Source organism: Carcharodon carcharias, chromosome 30 (genome assembly GCF_017639515.1).
Source record: "Carcharodon carcharias isolate sCarCar2 chromosome 30, sCarCar2.pri, whole genome shotgun sequence".
NCBI classification, from domain to species: domain Eukaryota; kingdom Metazoa; phylum Chordata; class Chondrichthyes; order Lamniformes; family Lamnidae; genus Carcharodon; species Carcharodon carcharias.
The window spans coordinates 5,296,902-5,323,791 of NC_054496.1; the positions used below are offsets into that span (position 1 = coordinate 5,296,902).

The 26,890-nt window shown below is 45.8% G+C and overlaps 2 protein-coding genes across 5 annotated transcripts in view; both read left to right on the plus strand.

Moving 5' to 3' along the window:
- Positions 1–15,702, plus strand: part of LOC121271297 (calcium-binding mitochondrial carrier protein SCaMC-1-like) — a 104,014-nt gene extending 88,312 nt beyond the window's left edge. Inside the window, exons 7-10 of the mRNA XM_041177185.1 lie at positions 6,019–6,126; positions 8,221–8,388; positions 13,012–13,162; positions 14,929–15,702. Of these exons, the coding sequence (XP_041033119.1) occupies positions 6,019–6,126; positions 8,221–8,388; positions 13,012–13,162; positions 14,929–15,113 (612 nt within the window). The 3' untranslated portion in view covers positions 15,114–15,702. The remainder of the gene's footprint in view (positions 1–6,018; positions 6,127–8,220; positions 8,389–13,011; positions 13,163–14,928) is intronic.
- A 4,984-nt stretch (positions 15,703–20,686) lies between these two features.
- The window catches only part of LOC121271199 (KH-type splicing regulatory protein), a 65,051-nt gene continuing 58,847 nt past the window's right edge, over positions 20,687–26,890 (plus strand). For all 4 annotated transcript variants that reach the window (XM_041176974.1, XM_041176976.1, XM_041176978.1 and 1 more), the window contains exon 1: positions 20,687–21,013. In XM_041176974.1, coding sequence (XP_041032908.1) covers positions 20,888–21,013 — 126 coding nt within the window. In that variant the 5' untranslated portion in view covers positions 20,687–20,887. The remainder of the gene's footprint in view (positions 21,014–26,890) is intronic.

The window sequence follows — 26,890 nt, forward strand, 5'->3', positions numbered from 1 at the left end:
AAGCTCAGGCTGGTAAAAGTAGGGAAAATCCCAAGATATTCTATAAGTATATCAATGGGAAGAGGATAACCAGGGAAAGAGTAGGGCCCATAAGGGACCAAGGGGGCAATCTATGGGTGGAGCCAGAGGACATCATTAGAGTGTTGAATGAATACTTCACGACCATCTTCACCCAAGAGAATGAGGATGAAGGTATCAAACTCGGACAAAGAGACTGCGAGGTTCTTAAGCCAATTGATATAGGGAGTGACAAGGTATTGGAGATGTTGGCAGGCCTAAAAGTGGACAGATCTCCAGGTCCGGATGATTTGTGTCCCAAACTGCTGAGAGGCAAGGGAGGAGATCGCAGCCGCTCTGACCCAAATTTTTTATTCCTCTCAGGCCAGGGGGGAGGTGCCAGAGGACTGGAGAACAGCTAATGTGGTTCCGCTATTCAAGAAGGGTTGTAGAGATAAGCCAGGGAACTATAGGCCAGTGAGTCTCACGTCAGTGGAAGGGAAACTATTGGGGAAATTTCTGAAGGAGAGTATCTATCTCCATTTGGAGAGGCAAGGTTTGATCAGGGATAGTCAGCATGGCTTTGTCAGAGGGAGGTCATGCCTAACAAATTTGATTGAATTTTTTGAGGAGGTGACCAGGTGTGTAGATGAGGGTAGTGCAGTTGATGCAGTTTATATGGATTTCAGCACAGCCTTTGACAAGGTCCCACATGGGAGACTTATAAAGAAGGCAAATGCACATGGGATACAGGGTAATTTGATAAGGTGGATTCAAAATTGGCTTAGTTGTAGGAGGCAGAAGGTGATGACAGAAGGATGCTTTATTCATTGAAAGCCAGTGTCCAGTGGTGTACCACAGGGATCTGTGCTCGGTCCCCTATTATTTGTCATTTATATAAACGACATAGATGACCATGTGGGAGGAAGGATTAGTAAGTTTGCGGATGACACAAAGATTGGCCAGGTGGTTAATAATGAGGTTGAGTGTCCTTGGGCTACAGGAAGATATAGACGGGATAGTCAAATGGGCAGATAAGTGACAGATGGAATTTAACCCTGAAAAGTGTGAGGTGATACACTTTGGAAGGAGTAATTTGACAAGGAAGTATTCAATGAACGGCATGGCACTAGGAAGTTCTGAGGAACAAAGGGACCTTGGCATGTGTGTCCATAGATCTCTGAAAACAGAGGGGCATGTTAGTGGGGTGGTGAAAAAGGCAAAAAACAAAAAACTGCGGATGCTGGAAATACAAAACAAAAACAGAATTACCTGGAAAAACTCAGCAGGTCTGGCAGCATCGGCGAAGAAGGAAAAAAGGTCATGTTGGAATTGTATAGAACCTTGGTGAGGCCACAGCTGGAGTACTGTGTGCAGTTCTGGTCACCACATTATAGGAAGGATGTGATTGCACTGGAGGGGGTGCAGAGGAGATTCACCAGGATGTTGCTTGGGATGAAACAGTTAAGTTATGAAGAGAGGCTGGATAGACTTGGGTTGTTTTCATCGGAGCAGAGAAGACTGAGGGGTGACCTGATCCAGGTGTACGAGATTATGAGGGGCATGGACAGGGTGGATAGGGAGCAGCTGTTCCCCTTAGTTGAAGGGTCAGTCACAAGGGGGCATAAGTTCAAGGTGAGGGGCAGGAGGTTTAGGGGGGATGTGAGGAAAAACTTTTTTACCCAGAGGGTGGTGACGGTCTGGAATGCGCTGCCTGGGAGGATGGTGGAGGCGGGTTGCCTCACATCCTTTAAGAAGTATCTGGATGAGCACTTGGCACGTCATAACATTCAAGGCTATGGGCCAAGTGCTGGTAAATGAGATTAGGAAGGTAGGTAGGTCAGGTGTTTCTCACGTGTTGGTGCAGACTCGATGGGCCGAAGGGCCTCTTCTGCACTGTGTGATTCTGTGAATGCTCTGCTATTACATCCTTTATAATAAACTCCAATATTTTCCCAATGATAGATGTTAAGCTAACTGGTAGGCCATTCAGTCCATCTGGTGTGTGCTCCGCATGGGCCTCCAACTAAATTGCTAAATTTGCTGATGACACCAAGATGGGTAGGAAAGTAAGCTGTCAAGAGGAGGTAGAGAGTCTACAACGAGATATAGACCGGTTATGTGAATGGGCAAAAATTTGGCAGACGGTTAAAATGTGGGAAATATGAACTTGTCCACTTTGGCAGGAAGAATTGAAAAGCAGTTTATTATTTAAATAGAGAGAGATTGCAGAACTCAGTGGTTCAGAGGGATCTGGGTGTCTTGGTAAATGAATCACAAAAAGTTAGTATGCAGGTACAGCAAGTGATTAGGAAGGCACATGGAATGTTGGCATTTATTGCAAGGGGAATGGAATATAAAAGTAGAGAAGTTTTACTTCAGCTGTACAGGACCTTGGTGAGACTACATCTGGAATACTGTGTACAGTTTTGGACTCATTTTAAAAAAGGTATAATTGCCTTAGAAGCAGTTCAGAGAAGGTTCACTTGACTCATTCCTGGAATGAAGATTTATCCTACGAGGAAAGGTTGGACAGGTTGGGTCTGTATCCATTGGAGGTTAGAAGCATAAGAGGTGATCTTAACGAAACATTGGAGATCCTGAGGGGACTTGACAGTATAGATACCAGGAGGATGTTTCCCCTTGTTGGGAATATTAGAACTATTAGTTTAGGAATAAGAGGTCTCCCTTTTAGGACGAGATAAGGAGAAATGTTTCTCTCAGAGGGACATTCGTCTGTGGAATTCTCTTCCCTCAGGAGCAATAGAGCTGGGTCATTGAATTTCTTCAAGGCGGAGTTAGACAGATTTTTGATTGACAAGGGAGTCAAGAGTTATGGGGGATAGACAGTGGAGTTGAGGCTACAATCAGGTCAGTCATGATCTTAGCGAGTGACAGAACAGGCTCAGAGGGCTGAATGGCCTACTCTTGCTCCTAAGTCTGGTGTTCTTATATTCCAACTCTACACTTTCCTTCATGCCTTTATCCAGCTTATTCATAAATGAATCTACATAACCTCAATCACTGTCTGTGGAACGATGGAAACACTTTCATGCAGTCATGATTCCATTAACATTTCATTTCCAGATTGTTTAAACTAAATTTAAATTCTCAGATAGTCAGGCTGCAATTTAAACTCTGGTTCTGTGCATTACTACTTCGGTAAGATAACCAGTACACCACACTACTCCATACAGCAGACCTGACGAGACTGTAGTACAATGTGGGGTCTGTGGTCACTCCCTGAGAGAGGTCATGCAATTACCAATGTCTCCCATTTATTCCCACAGGCAAAGGTTCGCTCCATCAAAGTGGATCTGTCAGACAGTCGAAAATTTAACCTTGACAATGTCAGAGATTAATATGTGGGTCATCAGCAGATGGCTGTGGGACTTGACCTCCATCTCACTCACCCAGCATGACTTCCATCAGACCCTGCACTGACCCACTGGACTTTCCAACATCTCTGCTTAAGTCTGCACTACCAGCGTTCCATGCTTGGATTCCCATCTCTGCCGATGTGACTGGGATTTTTTTTATTCATTCATGGGATGTGGGCGTTGTTGGCTAGGCCAGCATTTATTGTCCATCCCTAGTTGCCCTTGAGAAGGTGGTGGTGAGCTGCTTTCTTGAACCGTTGCAGTCTTGCAGTCCCTGTGGTGTAGATACACCCACAGTGCTGTTAGGGAGGGAGTTCCAGGATTTTGACCCAGCGATATTGAAGGAACGGTGGCATAGTTCCAAGTCAGGATGGTGAGTGGCTTGGAGGGGAACTTCCAGGTGGGGATGTTCCCATCTATCTGCTGTCCTTGTCCTTCTAGATGTTAGCCGGTCGTGGGTTTGGAAGGTGCTGTCTAAGGAGCCTTAAGTTCCTGCAACACATCTTGTAAATGGTACATACTGCCACCATTGTTCATTGGTGGTGGAGGGAGTGAATGTTTGTGAATGTGCCAAAGAAGTGGACTGCTTTGTCCTGAATGGTGTCGAGCTTCCCAAGTGTTGTGGGAGCTGCACTCATCCTCCTGGCAAGTGAAGATTATTCCATCACACTCCTGACTTGTGCTTTGTGGGCAGGCTTTGGGGAGTCAGTGGAGAGTTACTTGCTGCAGGATTCCTAGCTTCTGACTAGCTCTTGTAGCCACAGTATTTATATGGCTGGTCCAGTTCAGTTTCTGGTCAATGGTAACCTCCAGGATGTTGATCGTGGGGGATTCAGTGATGTTAATGCTATTGAATGTCAAGGGGAGATGGTTAAATTCATTCTTGTTGGAGATGGTCATTGCTTGGCACTTGTGTGCCATGAATGTCACTTGCCACTTGTCAGCTCAAGCCTGGATATTGTTCAGGTCTTGCTGCATTTGGACATGGACTGCTTCAGTATCTGAGGAGTTGCAAATGGTGCTGAACATTGTGCAATCATCAGCAAACATCCCCACTTCTGACCTTATGATGGAAGGAAGGTCATTGACGAAGCAGCTGAAGATGGTTGCATCTAGGACACTACCCTGAGGAACTCCTGCAGTGATGTCCTGGAACTGAAATGACTGACCTCCAACAACCACAACCATCTTCCTTTGTGCTAGGTATGACTCCAATCAGCGGAGAGTTTCCCTCTGCCACCGATTCCCATTGACTTCAATTTTGCTCGGGCTCCTTGACGGCACACTTGGTCAAATGAGACCTTGATGTCGAGGGCAGTCACACACACTTCACCTCTGGAGTTCAGCTCTTTTGTCAATGTTTGAACCAATGAGGTCAGGAGCTGAGCCCAAACTGAGCGTGAGTGAGCAGGTTATTACTAAGTGCTACTTGACAGCACTGTTGATGACCCCTTCCTTCACTTTACTGATGATGGAGAGTAGGCTGATGGGGCGGTAATTGGCTGGGTTGGATTTGTCCTGCTTGTTATGTACAGGACGTAACAGGGCAATTTTCCACATTGCTGGATAGATGCCAGTGTTGTAGATGTACTTGAACAGCCTGGCTAGGGGTGTGGCAAGTTCTGGAGCACAAGTCTTCAGTACTATTGCAGGAATATTGTCAGCCCCCATAGCCTTTGCAGTATCCAGTGCCTTCAGACATTTCTTGATATCATATGGAGTGAATCGAATTGGCTGAAGACTGGCATCTGTGATGCTGGGGATCTCAGGAGGAGGTTAAAATGGATCATCCACTCGGCACTTCTGGCTGAAGTTTTTGCGACTGCTTCAGCCTTATCTTTGCACTGATGTGCTGGGCTCCTCCATCATTGAGGATGGGGGTATTTGTGGAGCCTCCTCCTCCAATGAGTTGTTTAATTGTCCATCACCATTCATGACAGGATGTGGCGGAACTGCTGAGCTTAGATCTGATCTGTTGGTTTTGGAATTGCTTAGCTCCGTCTATCGCTTGCTGCTTGTGCTGTTTTGTATGCAAGTAGTCCTGTGTTGACACCAGGTTGACATCTCATTTTTAGGTATGCCTGGTGCTGCTCCTGGCATGCCCTCCTGCATTCTTCATTGAACCAGGGTTGATTCCCTGGCTTGGTGATAGAGTGGGGGATATGCTGGGCCATGAGGCACTGCACTGTTGGAGGGTTAGTACTGAGGGAGTGCTGCACTGAAATAGGGTCAGTACTGCAGGAGCGCCGCACTGTTGGAGCATTAGTACTGAGGGGGGTGGGCCAGCACTGACGGAATGCTGCATTGCTGGAGAGTCTGCAGTTTTGCAGAGCTGCAATGCACTGAGCAATGGTCAGTTCTGTTTTTCAGAGTTTCAGGGCTCAAGTTTAAACAATTAATGTTTCAATCAATCAGAAGTAAAATACTGAAAGTTCTCTTTAATTGATAGATCATCATACAGCACAGGAGGAGGCCATTCAGCCCATTCTGCTTGTGCTGGCTCTTTGAAAGCTTCATTCAATTAGTGTCACTCCCCTCTGCTCTTTTCTTGAAGCACTGGGTTTCCCAATCATTGAGTTTGTTATTAAAAGGCATCATGATGATATCCTGTTGCTAAGACTTTTTCTTAATTCCTGAACAGTACAAAAGGTTCCTTCCAAGTTCACACGCCACACTTGAGGTACACGAACGATTTGTGGCAGGTTCACTCGCTGGTGTCACTAGCCAGACGCTGATCTACCCAATGGAGGTAAGCAGCTCGTACAATACCTGAAGACATCATCACAGTTCCGAGGGTTATTGACAGATTACAGATCTCCAGGAACATAGAGGGGCTTTGGTTGGGGCTTTTATGGTTTTCAAAGGAATTGATCAGGCAGAGAGAGTTCTTTTTCTTCGCTAATGGCCGGGGGTGGAGTGCGGTGCAGGGGAGGCAGGGTGTGGGGACAGGGAGAATCTATGACAGAGGGACATATCTTTAGAATCAGAGTCAGGTCATTTGGGAGGGAAGCTGAGAAACACAGACGATGGTGGAAGTGTGGAACTCTCTCCCGCAAAATAAAGTGAATGCTAACTCAATTAACTATTTCAAATTTGAGATTGATAGATTTTACCTGAACAAGACCTTTCGGGTATTGTGGACCTAAGGCATGTGGATGGAGTTAAGATACAGGTCAGGCAGGATCTAACTAATCGGCAGATAGGCTGGATGGACTGAACAGCCTCCTCATGTTTATGAGATTGCTGCCAGGTCAGTAGCTGCAGTCTCCTGTGTCTCCAGCACACTAATACTTGATAGTCACCATTATTAACAACAGGGCTATTACTGACCACATAGGAGCAGAGGAGGCCATTCAGCCCTTGATCCGTTCCACTGCCATTCAATCATGTCATTGCTGATCTGTGTCTTAACAATGAATAGCTTGCTAAATGTGTTCTATTTTTTCAGCAGTGATTTTGAAGTTAGAACGACATTTTTCTTGAACACTAAAACAAAAGCCACCTTAAAAATTCAGGATAAATAGGCAAGGCTATATATAAAATTACATAGATATATATAAAAAATTACTATATATAAATATATATATATATATATAAATTATAATTATAAATTATATACATATATATATATATATACATATATAAATTACTATATATAAAATTACTGTTTGATCATTCTCAATGCAAGTCGGGGTTTAGAATTTTCAGATGAAGTGGGGTTAGGGAGTTGGGGATAATTGGACCAGACAGGTAGCTGTTAAGCTACCCATATTTTAATGTTAAACACTATGTTTTTATATTTACATTCCCATTGTAAATTCCTACATTTACATTGATAATGGGATCTGTCTGAGTAAACATATCACGTTGCAATTGCAGCTTCTTTTTGGGGGAAATAGTGGTGAAGTCATAATGTCACTGGACTAGTAATCCAGAGGCCCAGGCTAATGCTCTGGGGACATGGGTTCAATCCCACCATGGCAGCTGGTAGAATTTAAATTCAATTAATAAATCTGGAATTGAAAGCTAGTCTCAGTAATGATGACCATGAAGCTAACATCGATTGTTGCAAAAACCCATCTGGGTTCACTAATGTCCTTAGGGAGGGGATCTTGCTGTCCTTACCACTCTGGTCTATATTGTGACTCCAGATCCACAGCAATGTGATTGACTCTTAACTGCCCTCTGAAATGGCCTAGCAAGGCACTCAGTTCAAGGGCAATTAGGAATGGGAACAATGGCTTTGCCAGTGATGCCCACATCCCATGAAAGAATAAAGAGAGAAAACAAAATCACCAGTGGCGGTGCTGCAACTATTCAATTAGCAGGAGGCTGTAATTAAATGCAGTTAAAAGGCAGGTCCTCATCTTGAATGCGGATGTAAGAATTTATAATGGAAAAGGTTGACGATCCCAGATAAGACATTAAACAGAGGCCCTGTCTGCTCTCAGGTGGGTGTGGAAGATTCTACCCCATCCCAATATGTCAGAGAAGAGCAGGGAGGGGACTTCTCCTTGATGTCCTGGCCAATATTTATCTCTTAGTTTTTTTATAAGTGATGTTGGCTATCTGGTCGTTTATCGCATTGCTGTTTGTGGAAGCTTGCTGTGCACATATTGATGCTGTGATTTCTAGATTACAATGACTATTTATCAAAAAATACTTCATTGGTTAAAAAGCACTTTAGGATGTTTTGAGGTTGTGAAAGGTGCTACAGAAATGCAAGTTCTTTCTTTCTCTCATCTCTCTTATTCCGTCTAAGTTTCCCTCTAATCCTGAAAACGCTGTTATCTCGAAACAATGAAAATCCTGCGGTTCTCACCAGAAATTCTTGCTCATTTAGATACTAAAGACCAGGATGGGCCTAGGAAAGAGTGGCCAGTACAGTGGAATCTTTGATTGCGCTCAGAAAATGTTCAGGACAGAAGGCCCACGGTCATTTTTCAAAGGATATGTCCCGAATGTAATTGGTATCATTCCTTATGCTGGGATCGACCTTGCTGTCTATGAGGTAAGTCTAAAAAAACAATAGTGACTTTTGCGCAAGTTTCTTGGATGTTCCTGTAGTATAAGCGTCTGACATAGAAAAGGTTAATGTGGGACAGGGTACAGTACCGCCCACAGTGTGATGTAAAGGGCAGTCTTGTACTGGACAGAGATGTGTGTAGAAGCAAGCACAACTCCTAGCTTAGGCCTTAAACTGTTTATATGGACATAGTTGTGAGCAGTTAATAAACGTTTACTGTTCAACTATACAAGACTCAGAACCTCTTTGTGCAATCTACTGGGCTATACACATCTCACAACATGGTGGCAGCGTTGGGATCCGAACCCATACCCCCAAAGAGACGGCCTGAATGAGCTTAAAAAACTTTAAAGTCAACAGCAGTCAGAATTACTATTTTAAACTGCATCACGACCATTCCAAGTTCCGAGTCAGCACCTAACCACGCAGCGGCCAAGCTCGTTCCCGAACAAAAATAAATAAATCATCAGAATTTTAAACCCCATCAAAAGCCTGATATCGACAGTTTCAAGGCCAGAGAATCCTCAGGTAGTGCAGGGAAGATCCAGAATAGTCACTCCAGGAAGTCGCTGGTGAAAATTTTAATTAAAGAAATCACGAATGCCATTAGTACAGGAGCCTGCCAAAACCAACAAGTGCGGGAAACTTCGCTGAGAAGAAGTGTACTGCAGTGCCATCTTGGATTTCCTTACAGCATTTAAAGCACTATACACATTTAAAATGTAATGACCATGCACCAAAAATATACCTTACTAGACCAGTTTGGACTCATGCAAGGGCTAAACCTGACGCAAAATTGGGTGTCCTGGAGAAGTAATATTTTAAATTACTGGAGTACATCAGGTCTAAGTAGAAAGTCGAAGGAAGTCCAAATGAGTACATTTTTGTACTCGTTTGGGGAACTTGCTGATGAAGTAATCCAAATGCAGTGCACTGATGAATCCTTAACCAGCTTTGATGAAATATTAAAAGCCTTTGATAGATATTTTAACCTTTGAGTTGTGGAGTGCACAGAACTTAAAAAGAGGGATCGAAAACCCCCAGTAAAGCTATGAAGGGAAAGAAAGCAATGCCCAAGCAAACCACACAATGGTGCCAGACAGGCAGAGAGCATTCCGGAAGTCTTCAAAATAAATCTTTTTGAAAATCCTTACACATTTCCCAAACTGCAACAGCAGGTGGTAATGCTCAGGAAAAGTAATAGACTGTTCCAAACTGCAGGCAGATAAAGAAAAGATGGAAGCAAGATCAGAAGATGTTGATTTGGAGCTAAAGTCCGAGGAACGAGAAGGAAAAACGCCGGATACCTCAAACTTACAGAGAACCATTGCGCCGCTGAAAAATGAAATGGCTGAAATGAAAATCAAGACCCTAGAAAGGCGAGAGAAAGTAGCAGTTCTCACAAAAGAGTGTCCGAAGAGTTTCAGAAACAATTGGCAGAAGTGCAATTACAGAATGCGAGCTTGAAGGATAGCACAGAGGAATTATGTTCTGCTAAGAAAAAAACTGATCAGTGAGGGAACCAACTTTCACGTATGAAAGATGAGTTTGATAAAGAAAACGAAGAACTGATGAGAACACTGGAATGTCACTCACAACAAGTAGAACACTTGAAAGAGGATTTGAAAGGCCTAAATGATAACCTTGTCGAAACAACTTCAGCCAAGGCGGATCTTCAACTGAAACCTGATGAACTTCAAACATCAGAAGTCTCTAGGAAGAGTAATGGAAAATGCCTGGAACAGGAGAAAGAATTGCCGATGCATCTGAACAGTTACTTGAATGCAGAATTAACAATCAAAACTGATTAAATTCTTGAACTTCGATCCAGTCTGAATAACGTGCAGGATGAGAATCACAGTTTGAAAGAGAAAATCCAGATTTGAAAGCAGATAGGGAAAGTTAATTGAAACAGACGGAAGATCTAAAGAATGAACTGAAAGAGTCTAAGCAGACAGTAACCAGCGATGAAAGATTCCAAACGGAACTGAATGCCCAGATGAAGTTGTTAAACTTATATAAGAGTTCTGCAGCTAACTCTGAAACAAAGACAACTGAACTTACCAGAGTTCTGCAGCTAACTCTGAAACAAAAACAACTCAACTTACCAGAATAACTAGCTCGAAAGACAACTGCAAAGTAAGACGCTAATCAATTATTTGGGTAAAGTGGTACAAGAAGTGGGAACAGAGGTTCCATTTTTGAAATGTAAACACCAACGTGCATCTTGGTGAACCGCACATGGGAGGAATGCACATGACAGGTGAGCTGAGAGTTTGTTCTCACAGGGAATGGGATAAACCAATGACCATCTATAACACCAGATGGTGAGTTGAGAAGGAGTGGTTAACTCCAAAGAACAAAAAAAAGAGAATTAGGAACAACCAACCAAACTCCAGGATGACCACATCCAAAACAACCTCCCATTTCACAAGGTTTACCCAGTACACCAGAGTCTATTCTTCTCCAAGTATTACAAAGACAAGATCTGGAAGAGTTATAAAGCCTCCAGACTGCCTGAACTTGTAAACACAGAGACCTGAGGGGGGAGAAGGTGTAATAGAATTGTAAATACATTGGATAAAGACTTGAGGGTTGGTGTAGTATAACGGCCTGGCAGAAAGGGTTAATGTGAAACTGGGTACAGTACTGCCCACAGTATGATGTGAATCGAGTCTCCGAACATACGAATTAGGAGCAGGAGTATCTACTCAGCTCTTCAAACTGCTCCACCATTCAATAATATCATGGCTGATCTGATTTTAACCTCAATGCGACATTCCTGCCTATCCCTGATTACCTTTCACCACCTTGTTTATCAAGAATCTATCTACCTCTACCTTAAAAATATTCAAAGATTCTGCCTCCACTGCACTTTCAGGAAGTGTATTCTAGCTCAGTACAACTCACTGGATAAAAAAGTTTCCTGTGTAATTCCTGACACCTGGTTGCAGAATTAACAGAGATCCCAAGGGAGAATACCACTGTTCTTCACCCTTGCCCAGACTCCTTGAGATGGGAGACCTGCACCCACCTACATGCATTCGTGGAAGTGCAAATGTGTGTGTGTGTATATATATATATATAATATATATATATATATATATTCATACACACACACGTGTGTGCGCGCACATGCATATATGTGTATACATGTATTTATGATAATGTAATTGTACATGTGTATACGTGTGTGTATATATGCATGTATGTGTGTATACATGTGTATGTGTGCATACGTGTGTGTGTGTGTGTATACATGTGTATGTGTATACGTGCATGTATGTACATGTATTTGTGTACGTGTGTGTGTGCACATGTATATGTGTGCATATATGTGTACATGTGTGTGTGCCATACGTACGTATGTATACATGTATGTATATGTGTCTGTGTACGTGCATACATGTGTATGCGTGTGTATACATGTGTATGTGTGCATACGTGCATGTGTATGTGCGTATATACGTGTGTATGTATATACGTGTGTATACATGCGTATATGTGTGTATATATGTATATGTGTAGATGTGTGTGTTAGTGTATCTGTGTGTGTGCGTGCATGTGTATATGCACGCATGTGTATACTTGTATGTGAGTCTACTTGTGCATGCATGTATACGTGTGTATGTTTGAGTGTGTGTATATGTGTATGTGTGTGTATGCATGTGTGTGTATGTGTTTGTGTGAGCTTATGTGTGAATATGTATGTGTGTGTATACGTGTGAGAGTGAATGTGTGTGTATACTTGTGAGTGCGCGTGTTTGTGTGTATGTATACGTGAGTGTGTGTAAACATGTATATGAGTGTGTATACACACATATGTGCATGCATGTGTGCACATACATGTGTGCATACGTGTGCATGAGTGGTATGTGTATACGTGTGTGCATTAATGCATATGTATATGAGTATGTGAATGCATGTGTGCGTTTATACGTGTGCACGTGCGTATATATGCATCTGTGTGTATATATGTATATGTATGTGTGTGTATATATGCGCATGTGTGTCTGTGTGCATATATCTGTGTATACATGTGTGCGTGCGTGTGTATATGAAAGTGTATGTGTGTGCATATATACATGTGTGTGTATACTTTTAAGTGTGAGTATATGTGTGCGTGTGTATTTGAGAGTGTCTGTGAGAGTGTGTGTGTATACATGAGTGTTCGTATATGTGTGTGTATATACGTGTATCTGAGCATGCATGTGTGTGTATATATATATGTATGTGTGTGTGTATTTTGTACATCGGGAAACAATTGATCAGACCTGATTGTGAAGCCTTCTGTAGTTGAATACCCACAGAATTCCCTTGCTTTGCTGTTTGTCCATTTTTAAAAACTGTGTGACAGACTTCTGTCATTATTTCAAGTTGCTTCCACCATTACTGGTAAGACACTGCGGACCAGCTGAAAACATGCAGCCTAACTCTGGACAAGCTACATCTGCCGCTGATGTCATGGAGGGGAATGTGTTCCCATCTGATAGAATAAAGGCAGCCACTGGATTCCACAAGCAGTCTCTAATCCAGTCTTGTCCACAGCCCTTCCCCAGTCCTGTGCACCACTCCCTTCTCATAAGATTTCCTCTCCTTCAATGACAGACAGTGAAGAACCGCTATTTACAAAGATACGGCCGTGACAGCACTGACCCCGGAGTCCTCGTGCTTCTTGGCTGTGGCACCTTCTCCAGTACCTGTGGTCAACTGGCAAGTTACCCACTGGCACTCGTTCGGACCAGAATGCAAGCACAAGGTGAGAGTTGAGGTCTTCCTCAGTATAAGTCAGGGATAGGCTGGGGGAAGAGGATGTAGAGCACTCAGAAACAGGGGCTGGGGTTTGTAAACATTCTCGATGTACTAAGCTGAGAAATACTGCCATCAGGAACTGCCTGGCAGAGTTCAAGAGCTCAAGGAGCAAGAGCAAAATAATGCCAGGCTCCACTCCTACACCTCTAGGGGTCCATTGCAGAACAGCAGTGGCAGCATCATGGAAGCAGGGAGAGCAAGAGCAGAGAGTGGGAGCTGGGAGCACGCATGAGCAGAGAGAGCAGGGAAAAAGCACGGGAGCACAGGAGAGTGTGGGAGCAGAGTGTGGGAGTAGGGAGTGCACGAGAGCAGAGAAAGTGGGAGATGGGAGCACGGAAGAGCACAGAGAGCAGGGAGCGCACCGGAGCAGGGAGCACACCGGAGCAGGGGCAGCGGGGGAGCAAGGTGGGGGCACGGGAACAGGACGAGCCGGAGCAGGGAGCCTGCGTTGAGCAATCACCCCAAATTTCATGAAGGTGGTACCTGCTGGGAGCATCAGCTATGTTGCATATTAATATATGAAATTCTTCCTGCATGTCACCTCAAGGTAACCAGGTGGCAGGATGTTAGTCCTGTAAACAATCCTCATCTTCACCCTTTTCTTTCTCTGATATTCTCCGCAAGCAAGAAAGTGGGAGCAGAGAAGGGACTGGAAGTAGAGAGTGGGAGCACCCTGGGAGTGGAAACTGGGAATGCTCTGGGAGCAGGGACTAGAAGCGGGGCTGGGAATTCTCTGGGAGCTGAAACTGGGGATGGAATTGTCCCAGATTTGCATGAAGTGCAGAAACTGGCAGGTAAAACAACGTTTTACCCGCTGGCCATAATGGCGGGTTTTCATGATGGATCGTCCCAAACCCGCCACATTATTTATGCATTCCCAGGAATCACACCGTTTCGACGGCAGGTGGGGTCTAATCCATCCACTCACCATCGCCTGGCCACTTCATCACGCCGGGCGCCTTATTTAAAGTCCAGTCGCACGCGCCACACCTCAGTGCTTCCAGCCCACGACTACTCCAGGGAAGATGTCCACAAAAGGCAAAATGCCTGCAGCCCCAAGTTTAATGATGCTCTTTAGGTCACTGTGGAGCCCGCTGTGATGTCCTCTACCACCACTCTAGCCGCAGGACGGGCAGCCGCATCACCAAACCAGCATGGCAGTGGTGATCAGTGCCAATGCGGCACAGAAAAGGTTAGTCATCCAATGCAGATAGAGGATGAATGATCTCATCTGTGCAGCTGTCTCATCACTTTAAACTCACACACTCAATCCCATCGCACATTCACTGGCATCTCACTCACTGCCAGCTCAAGGGACATCACCACGCATTCTCTCACACATACCCTCACAAGTCCATCTGGTCTCATCTCCTCTGGAGACTGCCTCCTCAGCCCTCACTATCTTGAGGCTACTTGCACAGATCAACATGTGCCCCATGTCTGGAAGCGAGGACTAAGAATGCCTTGGGAGCAGGTAGTGGGAATGTCCTGGGAATGGGCCTGGGAGCACCCTGGGAGCAGGGTCTGGGAATGTTCTGGGAGCAGGGACTGGAAGTGCCCTGGGAATGCTCTGGGAGTGGGGACTGGGAGCGGGAACTGGGAATGCCTTGGGAGCAGGGAGTGGGAGCAGAGTGTGCTGGATATACTGTAATTCACAGTTAGCATTAGCGTGTCAATTACAAACCTCTGTTTCTGTATATCTTCCTTCCCCAGCTGTCATCAAAGATGAACCACAGTTGAACATGATTCAGCAGTTTTCCAGGATAGTGCAAGGAGAAGGTTGGTCTGGCCTGTACCGAGGAATCACCCCAAACTTCATGAAGGTGGTACCTGCTGTGAGCATCAGCTATGTAGTATATGAGTATATGAAATTCTTCCTGGGTGTCACCTCAAAGTAACTGGATGCCAAGACATTCGTGCTGCGAATGATTCTCATCTTCGCCCTGTTCTTTCTTCTGTGCTCTTCGCAAGCGAGAAAACTCCAGAAAAATATAGCATGTCAGCAAAGTTGAAGAAGAATGTCCTCCCTGATCCTCAATGGTCTCCTCCAGTCTTAAATTTGTTTCCTTATCATTTGACCATACAATTCTCCAGTCACCAGCACCGCTGTCTCTCCCTGTCTCCCTCCCTTCCGGGGAGCAGCCTCCCTGTGCAGTACTTCCTCCGATCAGGTCAGGGAGATGGTCTTCAACCTGCTTGAGGTTTCCATTTTAGGGTCTCACACAAGATTCCCAATTTCGTCCTCACTTGAAGGGCACTTTGCACAGGAAGCACTGGGTCACTGGAGATCCAGCCTGGCTGGGATTGATGGTAACTTGGTGCTGCTTCAGGAATTCTTTAAAATAAAAATGGTTTCTCACGCTACGTGTTGCCAATATGGCTGGGTAACTTGGTAATGCATGAGATGTTTCCTGCTGAATGTGATGTTGGAACACTGTTTGTATATAGTCATAGTTTTAATAATTTAATAAACTCACTTGCTCTTAAGCCCTCACTGCTCTTTATATCTTTAAGGTTGATTTGTGAACTGTACAGTTCGTACAAATCTCTGGTGGAACTCCATGACCTTTAACGTTCTCACTATCCTATCCAGGAGAGCAAGCTGTGTCATCACATTCACAGCAATAACAACTTGCGTTTATTATAGCGCCTTTAACATTGGATCAGTACTGGGGCCTCAACTTTTTACAATTTATATAAATGATTTGGATGAAGGGGCTGAAGGCACGGTTGCTGAATTTGCTGATGACAGAAAGATAGGTAGGAAAGTAAGTTGTGAAGAGAACATGAGGAGGCTACAAAGGGATATAGATAGGTTAAGTGAGTGAGCAAAGATCTGGTGAATGGAGTATAATGTGGGAAAATGTGAAATTGTCCATTTTGGCAGGAAGAATAAAAAAGCATATCTAAATGTGGAGAGATTGCAGAGCTCTTAGATGCAGAGAGATCTGGGTGCCCTAGTGCAGAAATCACAAAAGGTTAGCATGCAGGTACAGCAAGTAATTAGGAAATCTAATAGAATGTTATTGTTTATTGTGATGGGAGTTGAATACAAGAGTAGGGAGGTTATATTTCAGTCCTACAGGAGCATTGGTGAGACAACATCTGGTGTACAATGTACAATATTGGTCTCCTTATTTAAGAAAAGATGTAGATACACTGGAAGCAGTTCAGAGAAGGCTTAGTGGACTAATAACTGGAATGGGCGTATTGTCTTAAGAGGAAAGGTTGAACAGCCTAGACTTGCATCTGTTGGAATTTAGAAGTGTAAGAAGCAACTTAATTGAAACATATCGATCCTGAGGGGTCTTGACAGGGTCAATGTTGACAGGATGTTCCTTGTTGTGGGAGAATCTAGAACTAGGGGTCACCGTTTAAAAATGAGGGGTCACCCATTTAAGAAAGAGATGAGAATTTTTTTTCTCTGAGGTTCATGAGTGTTTGGAACTCTCTTCGTCAAAAGGGGGTGAAAATAAAAGGCATAGGTAGAAATTGTTCGATAAACAGGAGGTGAAAAGTTATTGGAGGTGGGTGGGAATGTGGAGTTGAGGTTACAATCAGATCAGCCATGATCTTATTGAATAAAAACCAAAAGATAATCAAAAAAATAATAGAGGGAGAAAATACATTTTGAGGGTAAACTAGCGAGGAATATAAAAATGGAAAGTAAGAGCTTCTTTAAAGATATAAAAAGGAAGAGATAGACAAAGTGAACTTAGGCCCCTTAGAGAATAAGGCTGGGGAAATTATAATGGGGAACCAGGAAATGGCAGAGGAGTTGAATAAATACTATGCTTCAGCTTCACGGTAGAAGACACTAATAGCATTCTAAAAATACTAAATAATCAAGGGGCAAAAGGCAGGAAGGAAACAAACACAATAACTATCACTAGAGAAAAAGTGCTAGGGAAAGTAATGGGGCTAAAGACCGATAAGTCCCTTGGACCTGATGGGTTGCACCCTAGAATATTAAAGGAAGTAGCTGCAGAGATAGTGAAAGCACTGGTAGTAATCTTCCAAGAATCCTTAGATTCTGGAAAAGACCCAGAGGATTGGAGAATGGCCAATGTAAACCCTTATTCAAAAAGGGAAGGAGACAAAAAACAGGTAACTATAGGCCAGTTAGCTTAACATCTGTTATTGGGAAAATGTTGAAGTCTATTATAAAGGACGTAACAGCAGAGCATTTAGAAATACATAATCTAATCAAGCAGAGCCAGCATGGCTTCATGAAGGGGAAATCATGCCCAACAAATTTATTAGAATTCTTTCAGGTGGCGACAAGCAGGATAGATAAAGGGGAACCAGTAGAAGTAATATATTTGGATTTCCAAAACATACTGCACATAAGGTTAGTTAACAAGATAACAGCCCATGGTGTTGGGGGTAGTATATTAGCATGGATAGAGGATTGGCTAACTAATAGAAGACGGAGAGTTGGGATAAGGTGGGCATTTTTGGGATGGCAACCTGTAACTAGTGGAGTGCACAGGGATCAGTGCTGGGGCCTCAATTATTTACAATATATATTAATGACTTAGATGAGAGAAGTGAATGTACTTTCGCTGAGTTTGCAGATGACACAAAAATAGATGGGAAAGGCAAGTGGTGAGGATGACACAAGGAGTCTTCAGAGGGATATAGATGGGTTAAGTAAGTGGGCAAAAACTTGGCAGATGGAATATAATGTGGGAAAATGTGAAGTTATGCAATTTGGCAGGAAGAATAGAGGAGTTAAATATTACTTAAATGGAGAACGACTGCAGAAAGCTGCAGCACAGAGGGATTTGGCAGTCATTGTGCATGAATCCCAAAAAGCTAGCATACAAGTTCAACAGGTAATAGGGAAGGCAAATGAAATGTTGACCTTTATTTCGAAGGGAATGGAGTATAAAAACAGGGAAGTCTTGCTAAAACTATACAAGGCACTAGTTAGACCACACCTAGAATACTGTGAACAATTTTGGTTCCCTTATCTAAGGAAAGATATAGTGGCATTGGAGGCAGTCCAGAGAAGGTTCACTAGGTTGATCTCAGGTATGGAGGGATTTTCTTATCAGGAAAGGTTGAGTATGTTGGCCTGTACTCATTGGAATTTAGAAAAATGAGAGGCGACCTTACTGAAACATATAAGCTTTTTATGGGGCTGAGAGGTTGTTTCCCCTTGTACAAGAGTCTAGGACCACTGGACATAATCTCAGAGTAAGGGGTCGCCCATTTAAAACAGAGATGAGGAGGAATTTCTTCTCTCAGAGGGCAGTCAATCTATGGAATTCTTTACCACAGAGGACTGTAGAGGCTGGGTCGTTAAGTATATTCAAGGCTGAGATAGACAGATTTTTAATCAGTAAGGGAATCAAGGGTTATGGGGACAAGGCAGGAAAGTGGAGTTGAGGATTATCAGATCAGCCATGATCTCATTGAATGGTGGAGTGGACTCGATGGGCCGAATGGCCTACTTTGCTCCTACATCTTATGGTCTTATGGAATGGCGGAGCAGGCTCGAGGAGCCAAGTGGCCTACTCCTGTTCCTAATTCATATGTTCAACCATACTGAGTTGGTAGACCTCCTGTCTCAAAGTCAAAAGTGATTTGTGCCTATCATGAAGGTGACACTCCAGGGCAACATGGAGGATGTGCAGCACTGTCAGTGGTGCTTTCTTTCATACGAGATGGCAAATCAAGGCCTCCTCTGCTTGCTTCAGAAGGACACAAAAGAAGTTCTCCCCAGTGCCCTGGCCAATCTTTATCCCTCAACTCACATCAGAAGTTCAGATTATCTGGTCATTATTACCGAGTTGTCTGCAAATTGGCTGCTGCATTACCAAGACGACCACACTTCAAAAGTACTTCATTAGTTATAATGCAATTTGGGATAACCGAGGTATTTAAAGACAATAAGTCATACAATCATACAGCAAAGGAGGAGATAGTGTGGCTTAGCTCTCAGGTAGAGCTATCCAATTAGTCACAATCTGCTACTCTTTCCCAACAGCCATACAATTTTTTTCCATTCAAGTATTTATCCAATTCATTTTTGGAAGTTACTACTGAAACTGCTTCCATTGTCCCTTCAGGCAATGTGTTCCAAATCATAACTATGAGTATTTTGTCAATTACTATACTTTAGATCTATGTCTTCTGGTTGCCAACCCTCTTGCCGGAGGAAAACTGTTTCTCCCGATTTGCTCTTATCAAAGCCCCTCATGATGTTGAACACTGTGATGAAATCTCCACTTAATCTTCTCTGCTCTAAAGACAACAATCCCAGTCTCCCCACATTGTAGGGCAATGGGTTAATAGGATAGATATGCTAATGAGTGATGCAAACTATGATGTACCTGCGATATCAGTAGTCACGTACTACAGACTCTGTACAGCAGATGGGCAGCTCACAGAGGAGATGTGCCTACTCGGTATCAACCTTGCACATATTGTACATAGTGTCGATAAACTAGTTTTAAGGAGTTACCCGAGTCTGGCTACAGTTCCTCTTCACCAGGTTCAAGGCCTGCCATGGCCGTCAAACGCACATAACTGAAGCCCCTCATCCCGGGTAACATTCCAGTAAATCCCCTCCTCAAGATAAAAGCAAAATACTCCGGATGTCGGAAATCTGAATCAAAAATGGAAAGCGCTGGAAAAGCTCAGCAGGTCTGGCAGCCTCTGAGGAGAGAGGTACGGAGTCAACGCTTCGGGTCCAGGTGACCCTTCTTCAGCGCTCATCTCGAAAGGTTAACTTTGTTTCTCTCTCCGCAGAGGCTGCCAGACCTGCTGAGCTTTTCCAGCGTTCTCTGTTCTGGTTCCAGATCTCTTGACATTCTTCTGAGGATTGGGCACAATAGTCGAGCTGGGGCCTAACCATTGAGTTTACAAAGGCTTGGCATAACTTGCTTGCATCTGAGCTCCATTTCTAAAGCCATTTGGCTCCCACCAACCTGTTTGTGTGTGGTACATTCTCTACAGGTTTCCTTCAATTAGATAACTCTTCTGACAGGAACAATCTACAGAATTCAAGTTAAACATATTAAATATCGGACAGAAACTGGAACTGCATATTTAAATAGCAAGAGGTTAAGTCTTTACCAAATCCCAGAACTTCTCCTCAATTCTCCATCCCTCCATTTTACCACATGCTTCACTCAGACAACATGACGCTGCAGAACCGCCTTCTGGGAGCCTATTGGCTCACATGCCTGCCAATCAATCCCCGACCTCAGGTGCCGGGTCGTGAATCCCGCTGACGTAAACAAATATCGCATTCCCATTGCATCGTTGGACCGTAAATCATATTGATGTGTCCAGCTTTCGCGTTCCCATTGGCGGGGAAAGTGTCAATCAGAATGACGTTTCAAAGCTCGCATATTCTCTTTGGAGGACCAGGACGTCCACCATAATGGCGTCACGGGGATCCTGCTCTCCCATTGGTGCACCGAAGCGTCAATCAAAGCGCGACGTCAGGCCGATCCCCCCCCTCCGTCTCTTGGCGGTGTCGAGGCGGGAGCGTTGGAAGCCATTACTGGGCCCGGGCCTGCGAGCGGGGGAAATTGGAGCCGGTGCCAGGGTGTGAGGCAGAAGAAAGAAGGAGATAGAGAGAGAAAAAAGACTAAATAAATAAATAACCGCGGATAAAAACCCGAGCGAGTTTCTGCAGCGACGGACCCAGCTTGAAATGGCGGATTTCGCGACAGCGGCGCCCCCGCACGCAGTCGGTGCCGGCGCGGCCGGGCCCGGGGCGGCAGGAGCGGCCTTCAAAAAACCAGACGCTTTCGCGGACGCGGTGCAGCGGGCCCGGCAGGTCAGTCCTGGGGGTGGAGAGGAATCGAGGGGCGGGGGAGGAGGGGTTGGTGTGGGGTGCAGAGACTGAGGTGAGTCCAGGGGTGAGAGGAGGAGGCCTGCCTGACTAGGCCGCGCTGAAGGCAACACTCTCACTCTGACCCTCACACAGGTCCCCGGGGATAGTTGGATTGTGTCCTGTGCGGCAGGTCCAGCTCTTCTTCCCCCCCACCCCCCTTTATGATGGCCTGCACCAGCACCCCCCCCCACTCCTTCCGATGGCCTGCACCAGCCCCCCCCACTCCTTTATGATGGTCTGCACCAGCCCCCCCCCCCACTCCTTTATGATGGCCTGCACCAGCCCCCCCACTCCTTTATGATGGTCTGCACCAGCCCCCCCCCCCACTCCTTTATGATGGCCTGCACCAGCCCCCCCACTCCTTTATGATGGCCTGCACCAGCCCCCCCACTCCTTCCGATGGCCTGCACCAGCCCCCCCCACTCCTTTATGATGGTCTGCACCAGCCCCCCCCCCCCACTCCTTTATGATGGCCTGCACCAGCCCCCCCACTCCTTTATGATGGCCTGCACCAGCCCCCCCCACTCCTTTATGATGGCCTGCACCAGCCCCCCCCCCACTCCTTTATGATGGCCTGCACCAGCCCCCCCACTCCTTTATGATGGCCTGCACCAGCCCCCCCACTCCTTTATGATGGCCTGCACCAGCCCCCCCACTCCTTTATGATGGCCTGCACCAGCACCCCCCCCCACTCCTTTATGATGGCCTGCACCAGCCCCCCCCCCACTCCTTCCGATGGCCTGCACCAGCCCCCCCCCCCACTCCTTCCGATGGCCTGCACCAGCCCCCCCACTCCTTTATGATGGCTTGCACCAGCCCCCCCACTCCTTTATGATGGCCTGCACCAGCCCCCCCACTCCTTTATGATGGCCTGCACCAGCCCCCCCACTCCTTTATGATGGCCTGCACCAGCCCCCCCACTCCTTTATGATGGCCTGCACCAGCCCCCCCACTCCTTTATGATGGCCTGCACCAGCCCCCCCCACTCCTTTATGATGGCCTGCACCAGCCCCCCCCCCCATTCCTTCCGATGGCCTGCACCAGCCCCCCCACTCCTTTATGATGGCCTGCACCAGCCCCCCCCCCCCACTCCTTCCGATGGCCTGCACCAGCCCCCCCACTCCTTTATGATGGCCTGCACCAGCCCCCCCCCCACTCCTTCCGATGGCCTGCACCAGCCCCCCCACTCCTTTATGATGGTCTGCACCAGCCCCCCCCCCCCCACTCCTTTATGATGGCCTGCACCAGCCCCCCCCCCATTCCTGATGGCCTGCACCAGCCCCCCCCCATTCCTGATGGCCTGCACCAGCCCCCCCCGACTCCTGATGGCCTGCACCAGCCCCCCCCCCCACTCCTGATGGCCTGCACCAGCCCCCCCCCCACTCCTTCTGATGGCCTGCACCAGTCTCACCCCCCCCACTCCTTCTGATGGCCTGCACCAGTCTCACCCCCCCCACTCCTTCTGATGGCCTGCACCAGTCTCACCCCCCCCACTCCTTCTGATGGCCTGCACCAGCTCTCGCCCCAGTCCTTCTGAAGGCCTGCACCAGAACGCCCTTAACTCCTTCTGATGGTCTTCACCAGGACCCTCACCCTCGCCCTTTGGTGATCTGCACCCGCCCTCGATGGCCTGCAGTAGGCTGACCCCCTTGACCCTGCTGACCTGTAGCCGTCTCCTCTATTCCTCCGCACCCCCCCACCCCAACAACTGATGGCCTACACCAGGTTGCAGCACCCACTTCTATTGGGAGCAAAGGTGGAGAATTCCTACCTGGGCTCCTTGCTCATGCTTGGGTTCTGAAAGTCTTTTCACCTTCTGCACTGCAAACCAACCCGTTGAGAAATGGACCTAAAACTTAAACCTACTTAAAATCCTCTCAACATGTGCAATTTTTAATCATTTTAAGTGTACCTTAAATGCAGCATGGAGCCCATAATAAAACTTACTAGTGTAGATTTATTGTTAATCAAGTTCTGGTTTCTCACATCTGTCCCCCTGATCAGGCAAGTAACGCTTGAATTTGGATCCCCAATATTTCTGTTGAAATTCAGAGCGGACCTTCACGTTCCTCGAAGGAGATTGAGTGAAGTTAACATAAAGTGTGTGAGGGTGAGACTGCCCCAGTTTCCTATTGAATGGGACTGCATTCACATAAAGTAACTATCTCCAGTGCAGTTTTCAATTCCATTTTTTCTAATACAAGAATCCCTTTTTGCTTTGTTTATAATTTGTTTGCTTTGTGCCTGTTCAGGTAGCAGGGTTAGGCTGGAATATTGTTGTTTGGGTGAATGGGCAGCTGAAGATTGTTGAATTTTTGTCTGAGCCGGCATGTAAGTTCCTATGTTTAAAAAAGATACACAAGTTCCATGATACGCTGAAATAAAAGGTCATTAACACGCAAGACTAGTAAAACAATATGTAAGTTTTATGCAACTTTTGTTGGGATAAATACCCAAAAGTTGAGTAAAATCTTTACCTACTAAAAATTAGGGAAACTTGTGACTTTTGAGCAGGAATTTACTGAACTACATTGTTTCTGTATGTGGATATCCTGTATTTTTCTACATATTGATGAATTTTGTTTCTGAGGTGAAACATTAATGCAGGAACAGTTTAACTTTTTTATACTGAGGGCACTGCTATGTTGGGTTTGATATTGAGTGAGCATGTATTCACTCATCTCATCTAGTACTGTGGGTTTATGCTCACGAGAAACTGGAAAGTGCCCAGTGTAACCTCAGTTTCTCTGGGACATGAAGAGGCAGGCCATTAGTGAACATGTGAACATTCATACGAATGTACGAATTAGAAGCAGGGGTATGGCACTCGGCCCCTTGAGCCTGCTCCACCATTCAATAAGATCATGGCTGATCTGAATGGAACTTCAATCCCATATTCCTGCCTACCCCCGATAACCTTTCACCCCCCCCCCGTTAATCAAGAATCTAGCTACCTCTGCCTTAAAAATATTCAGAGACTCTGCTTCCACTGCCTTTTTAGGAAGAGAGTTCCAAAGACACTCAACCCTCTGAGAGAAAAAAATTCTCCTCATCTCTGCCTTAAATGAGTGTCCCCTTATTTTTAAACAGTGGCACCTAGCTCTAGATTCTCCCACAAGAGGAAACATTCTCTCCACATCCACCCTGTCAGGACCCCTCAGGATCTTAAAGGTTTCAATTAAGCCGCTTCTTACTGCTCTAAATTCCAGGGGACATTCCCTCATAAGACAACCCGTCCACTCCTGGTATTAGTCTAGTAAACCTTCTCTGAACTGCTTATAATGCATTTACATCTTTCTTTAAATAAGGAGACCAGTACTGTACACAATACTCTACATGTGGTCTCACCAATGCCCTGTACAACTGAAGCATAACCTCCCTATTTATGTAATCAATTCACCTCACAATAAATTATAACATTCTATTAGCTTTCCTAATTACCTGCATACTGGGGGCTAGTTCCAAAATTGGGAGAGCTGTCTCACAGACTAGTCAAGCATCAGCCTGACATAGTCATCCTCACGGAATCATACCTTACAGATAATGTCCCAGACTGCACCATCACCATCCCTGGGTATGTCCTGTCCCACCGACAGACCCAGCATAGGTGGCAGCACAGTGGAATAAGTTGGGATGGAGTTGCCCTGGGAGTCCACAACATCAACTCTGGACCCCATGAAGTCTTGTGGCATCAGGTCAAACATGGGCAAGGAAACCTGCTGATTACCATGTACCACCCTCTCTCAGCTGATGAATCTGTGATTCTCCATGTTGAACATCACTTGGAGGAAGCACCGAGGTTGGCATGGGCGCACTATGGACTCTGGTGGGGGGCTTCAATGTCCATTACCAAGATTGGCTAGGTAGTACCCCTAATGGCTGAGCCCTAAAGGATATAGCTGCTAGACTGGGTCTTCAGCTGGTGGTGAGGGAACCAACAAGAGGCAAAAACATACTTGACCTCGTCCTCACCAACCTGTCTGCCGCAGATGCATCTGTCCATGACAGTGTCGGTTGATCACCGCACAGTTATTGTGGAGACGACGTTCCATCTTCACTTTGAGGATACCCTCCATCGTGTACTGTGGCACTACCACTGTGCTAAATGGGATAGATTTCGAACAGATCTAACAGCTCAAGACTGAGCATCCATGAGGTGCTGTGGGCCATCGGCAGCAGCAGAGTGTACTCAACCATAATCTATAATCTCGTGGCCTCGCACACCCCCCCATTACCATCAAGCCAGGGGATCAGCCCTGGTTCAATGAAGAGTGCAGGTGGGTATGCCAGGAGCAGCACCAGGCATACCTCAAAATGAGGTGTCTACCTGGTGAAGCTATATCACAGGACTACTTGCGTGCCAAACTGCATAAGCAGCAAGTGATAGACAGAGCTAAGCGATCCCACAACCAACGGATCAGACCTAAGCTCTGCAGTGCTGCCACATCCAGTCATGAATGGTGGTGGACAATTAAACAACTCACTGGAGGAGATGGCTCCACAAGTATCCCCGTCCTCAATGATGGAGGAGCTCAGTATAGCAGTGCAAAAGGTCAGACTGAAGCATTTGCAACCTCCGGAGGTCCCCAGCATCACAGATGCCAGTCTTCAACCAATTCGATTCACTCCACGTGATATTTCCACGTGATTTCAAGAAACAGCTGAAGGCACTGGATACTGCAAAGGCTATGGGCCCTGACAATTTTCTGGCAATAGTACTGAAGACTTGTGTTCCAGAACTTGCCGCGCCCCTAGCCAAGCTGTTCCAGTGCAGCTACAACACTGGCATCTACCCGGCTATGTGGAAAATTGCCCAGGTATGTTCTGTATACAAAAAGTAGGACAAATCCAACCCTGGCCAATTACTGCCCAATCAGTCTACTCCCAATCATCAGTAAAGTAACAGAAGGGGTCATCAACAGTGCTGTCAAGCAGCACTTGCTTACCAATAACCTGCGCACTGATGCCCAGTTTGAGTTCCTCCAGGGCCACTTGGCTCCTGACCTCATTACAGCCTTGGTTCAAACATGGACAAAAGAGCTGAACTCGTGATGTGAAAGTGACTGCCCTTGACATCAAGGCAGCATTTGACCGAGTTGTGACATCAAGGAGCTCTAGCAAAACTGGAGTCAACGGAAATCAGGGAGAAAACTCTCTGTTGGTTGGAGTCATACCTAGCACAAAGGAAGATGGTTGTGGTTGTTGGAGGTCAGCCATCTCAGCTCCAGGACATCACTGCAGGAGTTCCTCAGGGCAGTGTCCTAGGCCCAACCATCTTCAGCTGCTTCACCAATGACCTTCCTCCCATCATAAGGTCAGAAGTGGGGATGTTTGTTGATTAATGGCACAATGTTCAGCACCATTCGTGACTCCTCAGATACTGACGCAGCCCATGTCCAAATGCAGCAAGACCTGGACAAAATCCAGGCTTGGGCTGATGAGTGGCAAGTAGCATTCGCACTACACGAGTGTCAGTCAATGACCATCTCCAACAAGAGAGAATCCAACCATCGCCCCTTGATGTTCAATAGCATTACCATCACTGAATCCCCATTATCAACATCCTGTGGGTTACCATTGACCAGAAACTGAACTGGACTAGCCATATAAATACTGTGGCTACAGGAGCAGGTCAGAGGCTAGGAATCCTGCGATGAGTAACTCACCTCCTGACTCCTCAAACCCTGTCCACCACTACAAGGCACAAGTCAGGAGTGTGATGGAATACTCCCCACTTACCTGGATGACTGCAGCTGCCTCAGCATTGAAGAAGCTTGACACCGTCCAGGACAAATCAGCCCCGTTTGATTGGCACCATGT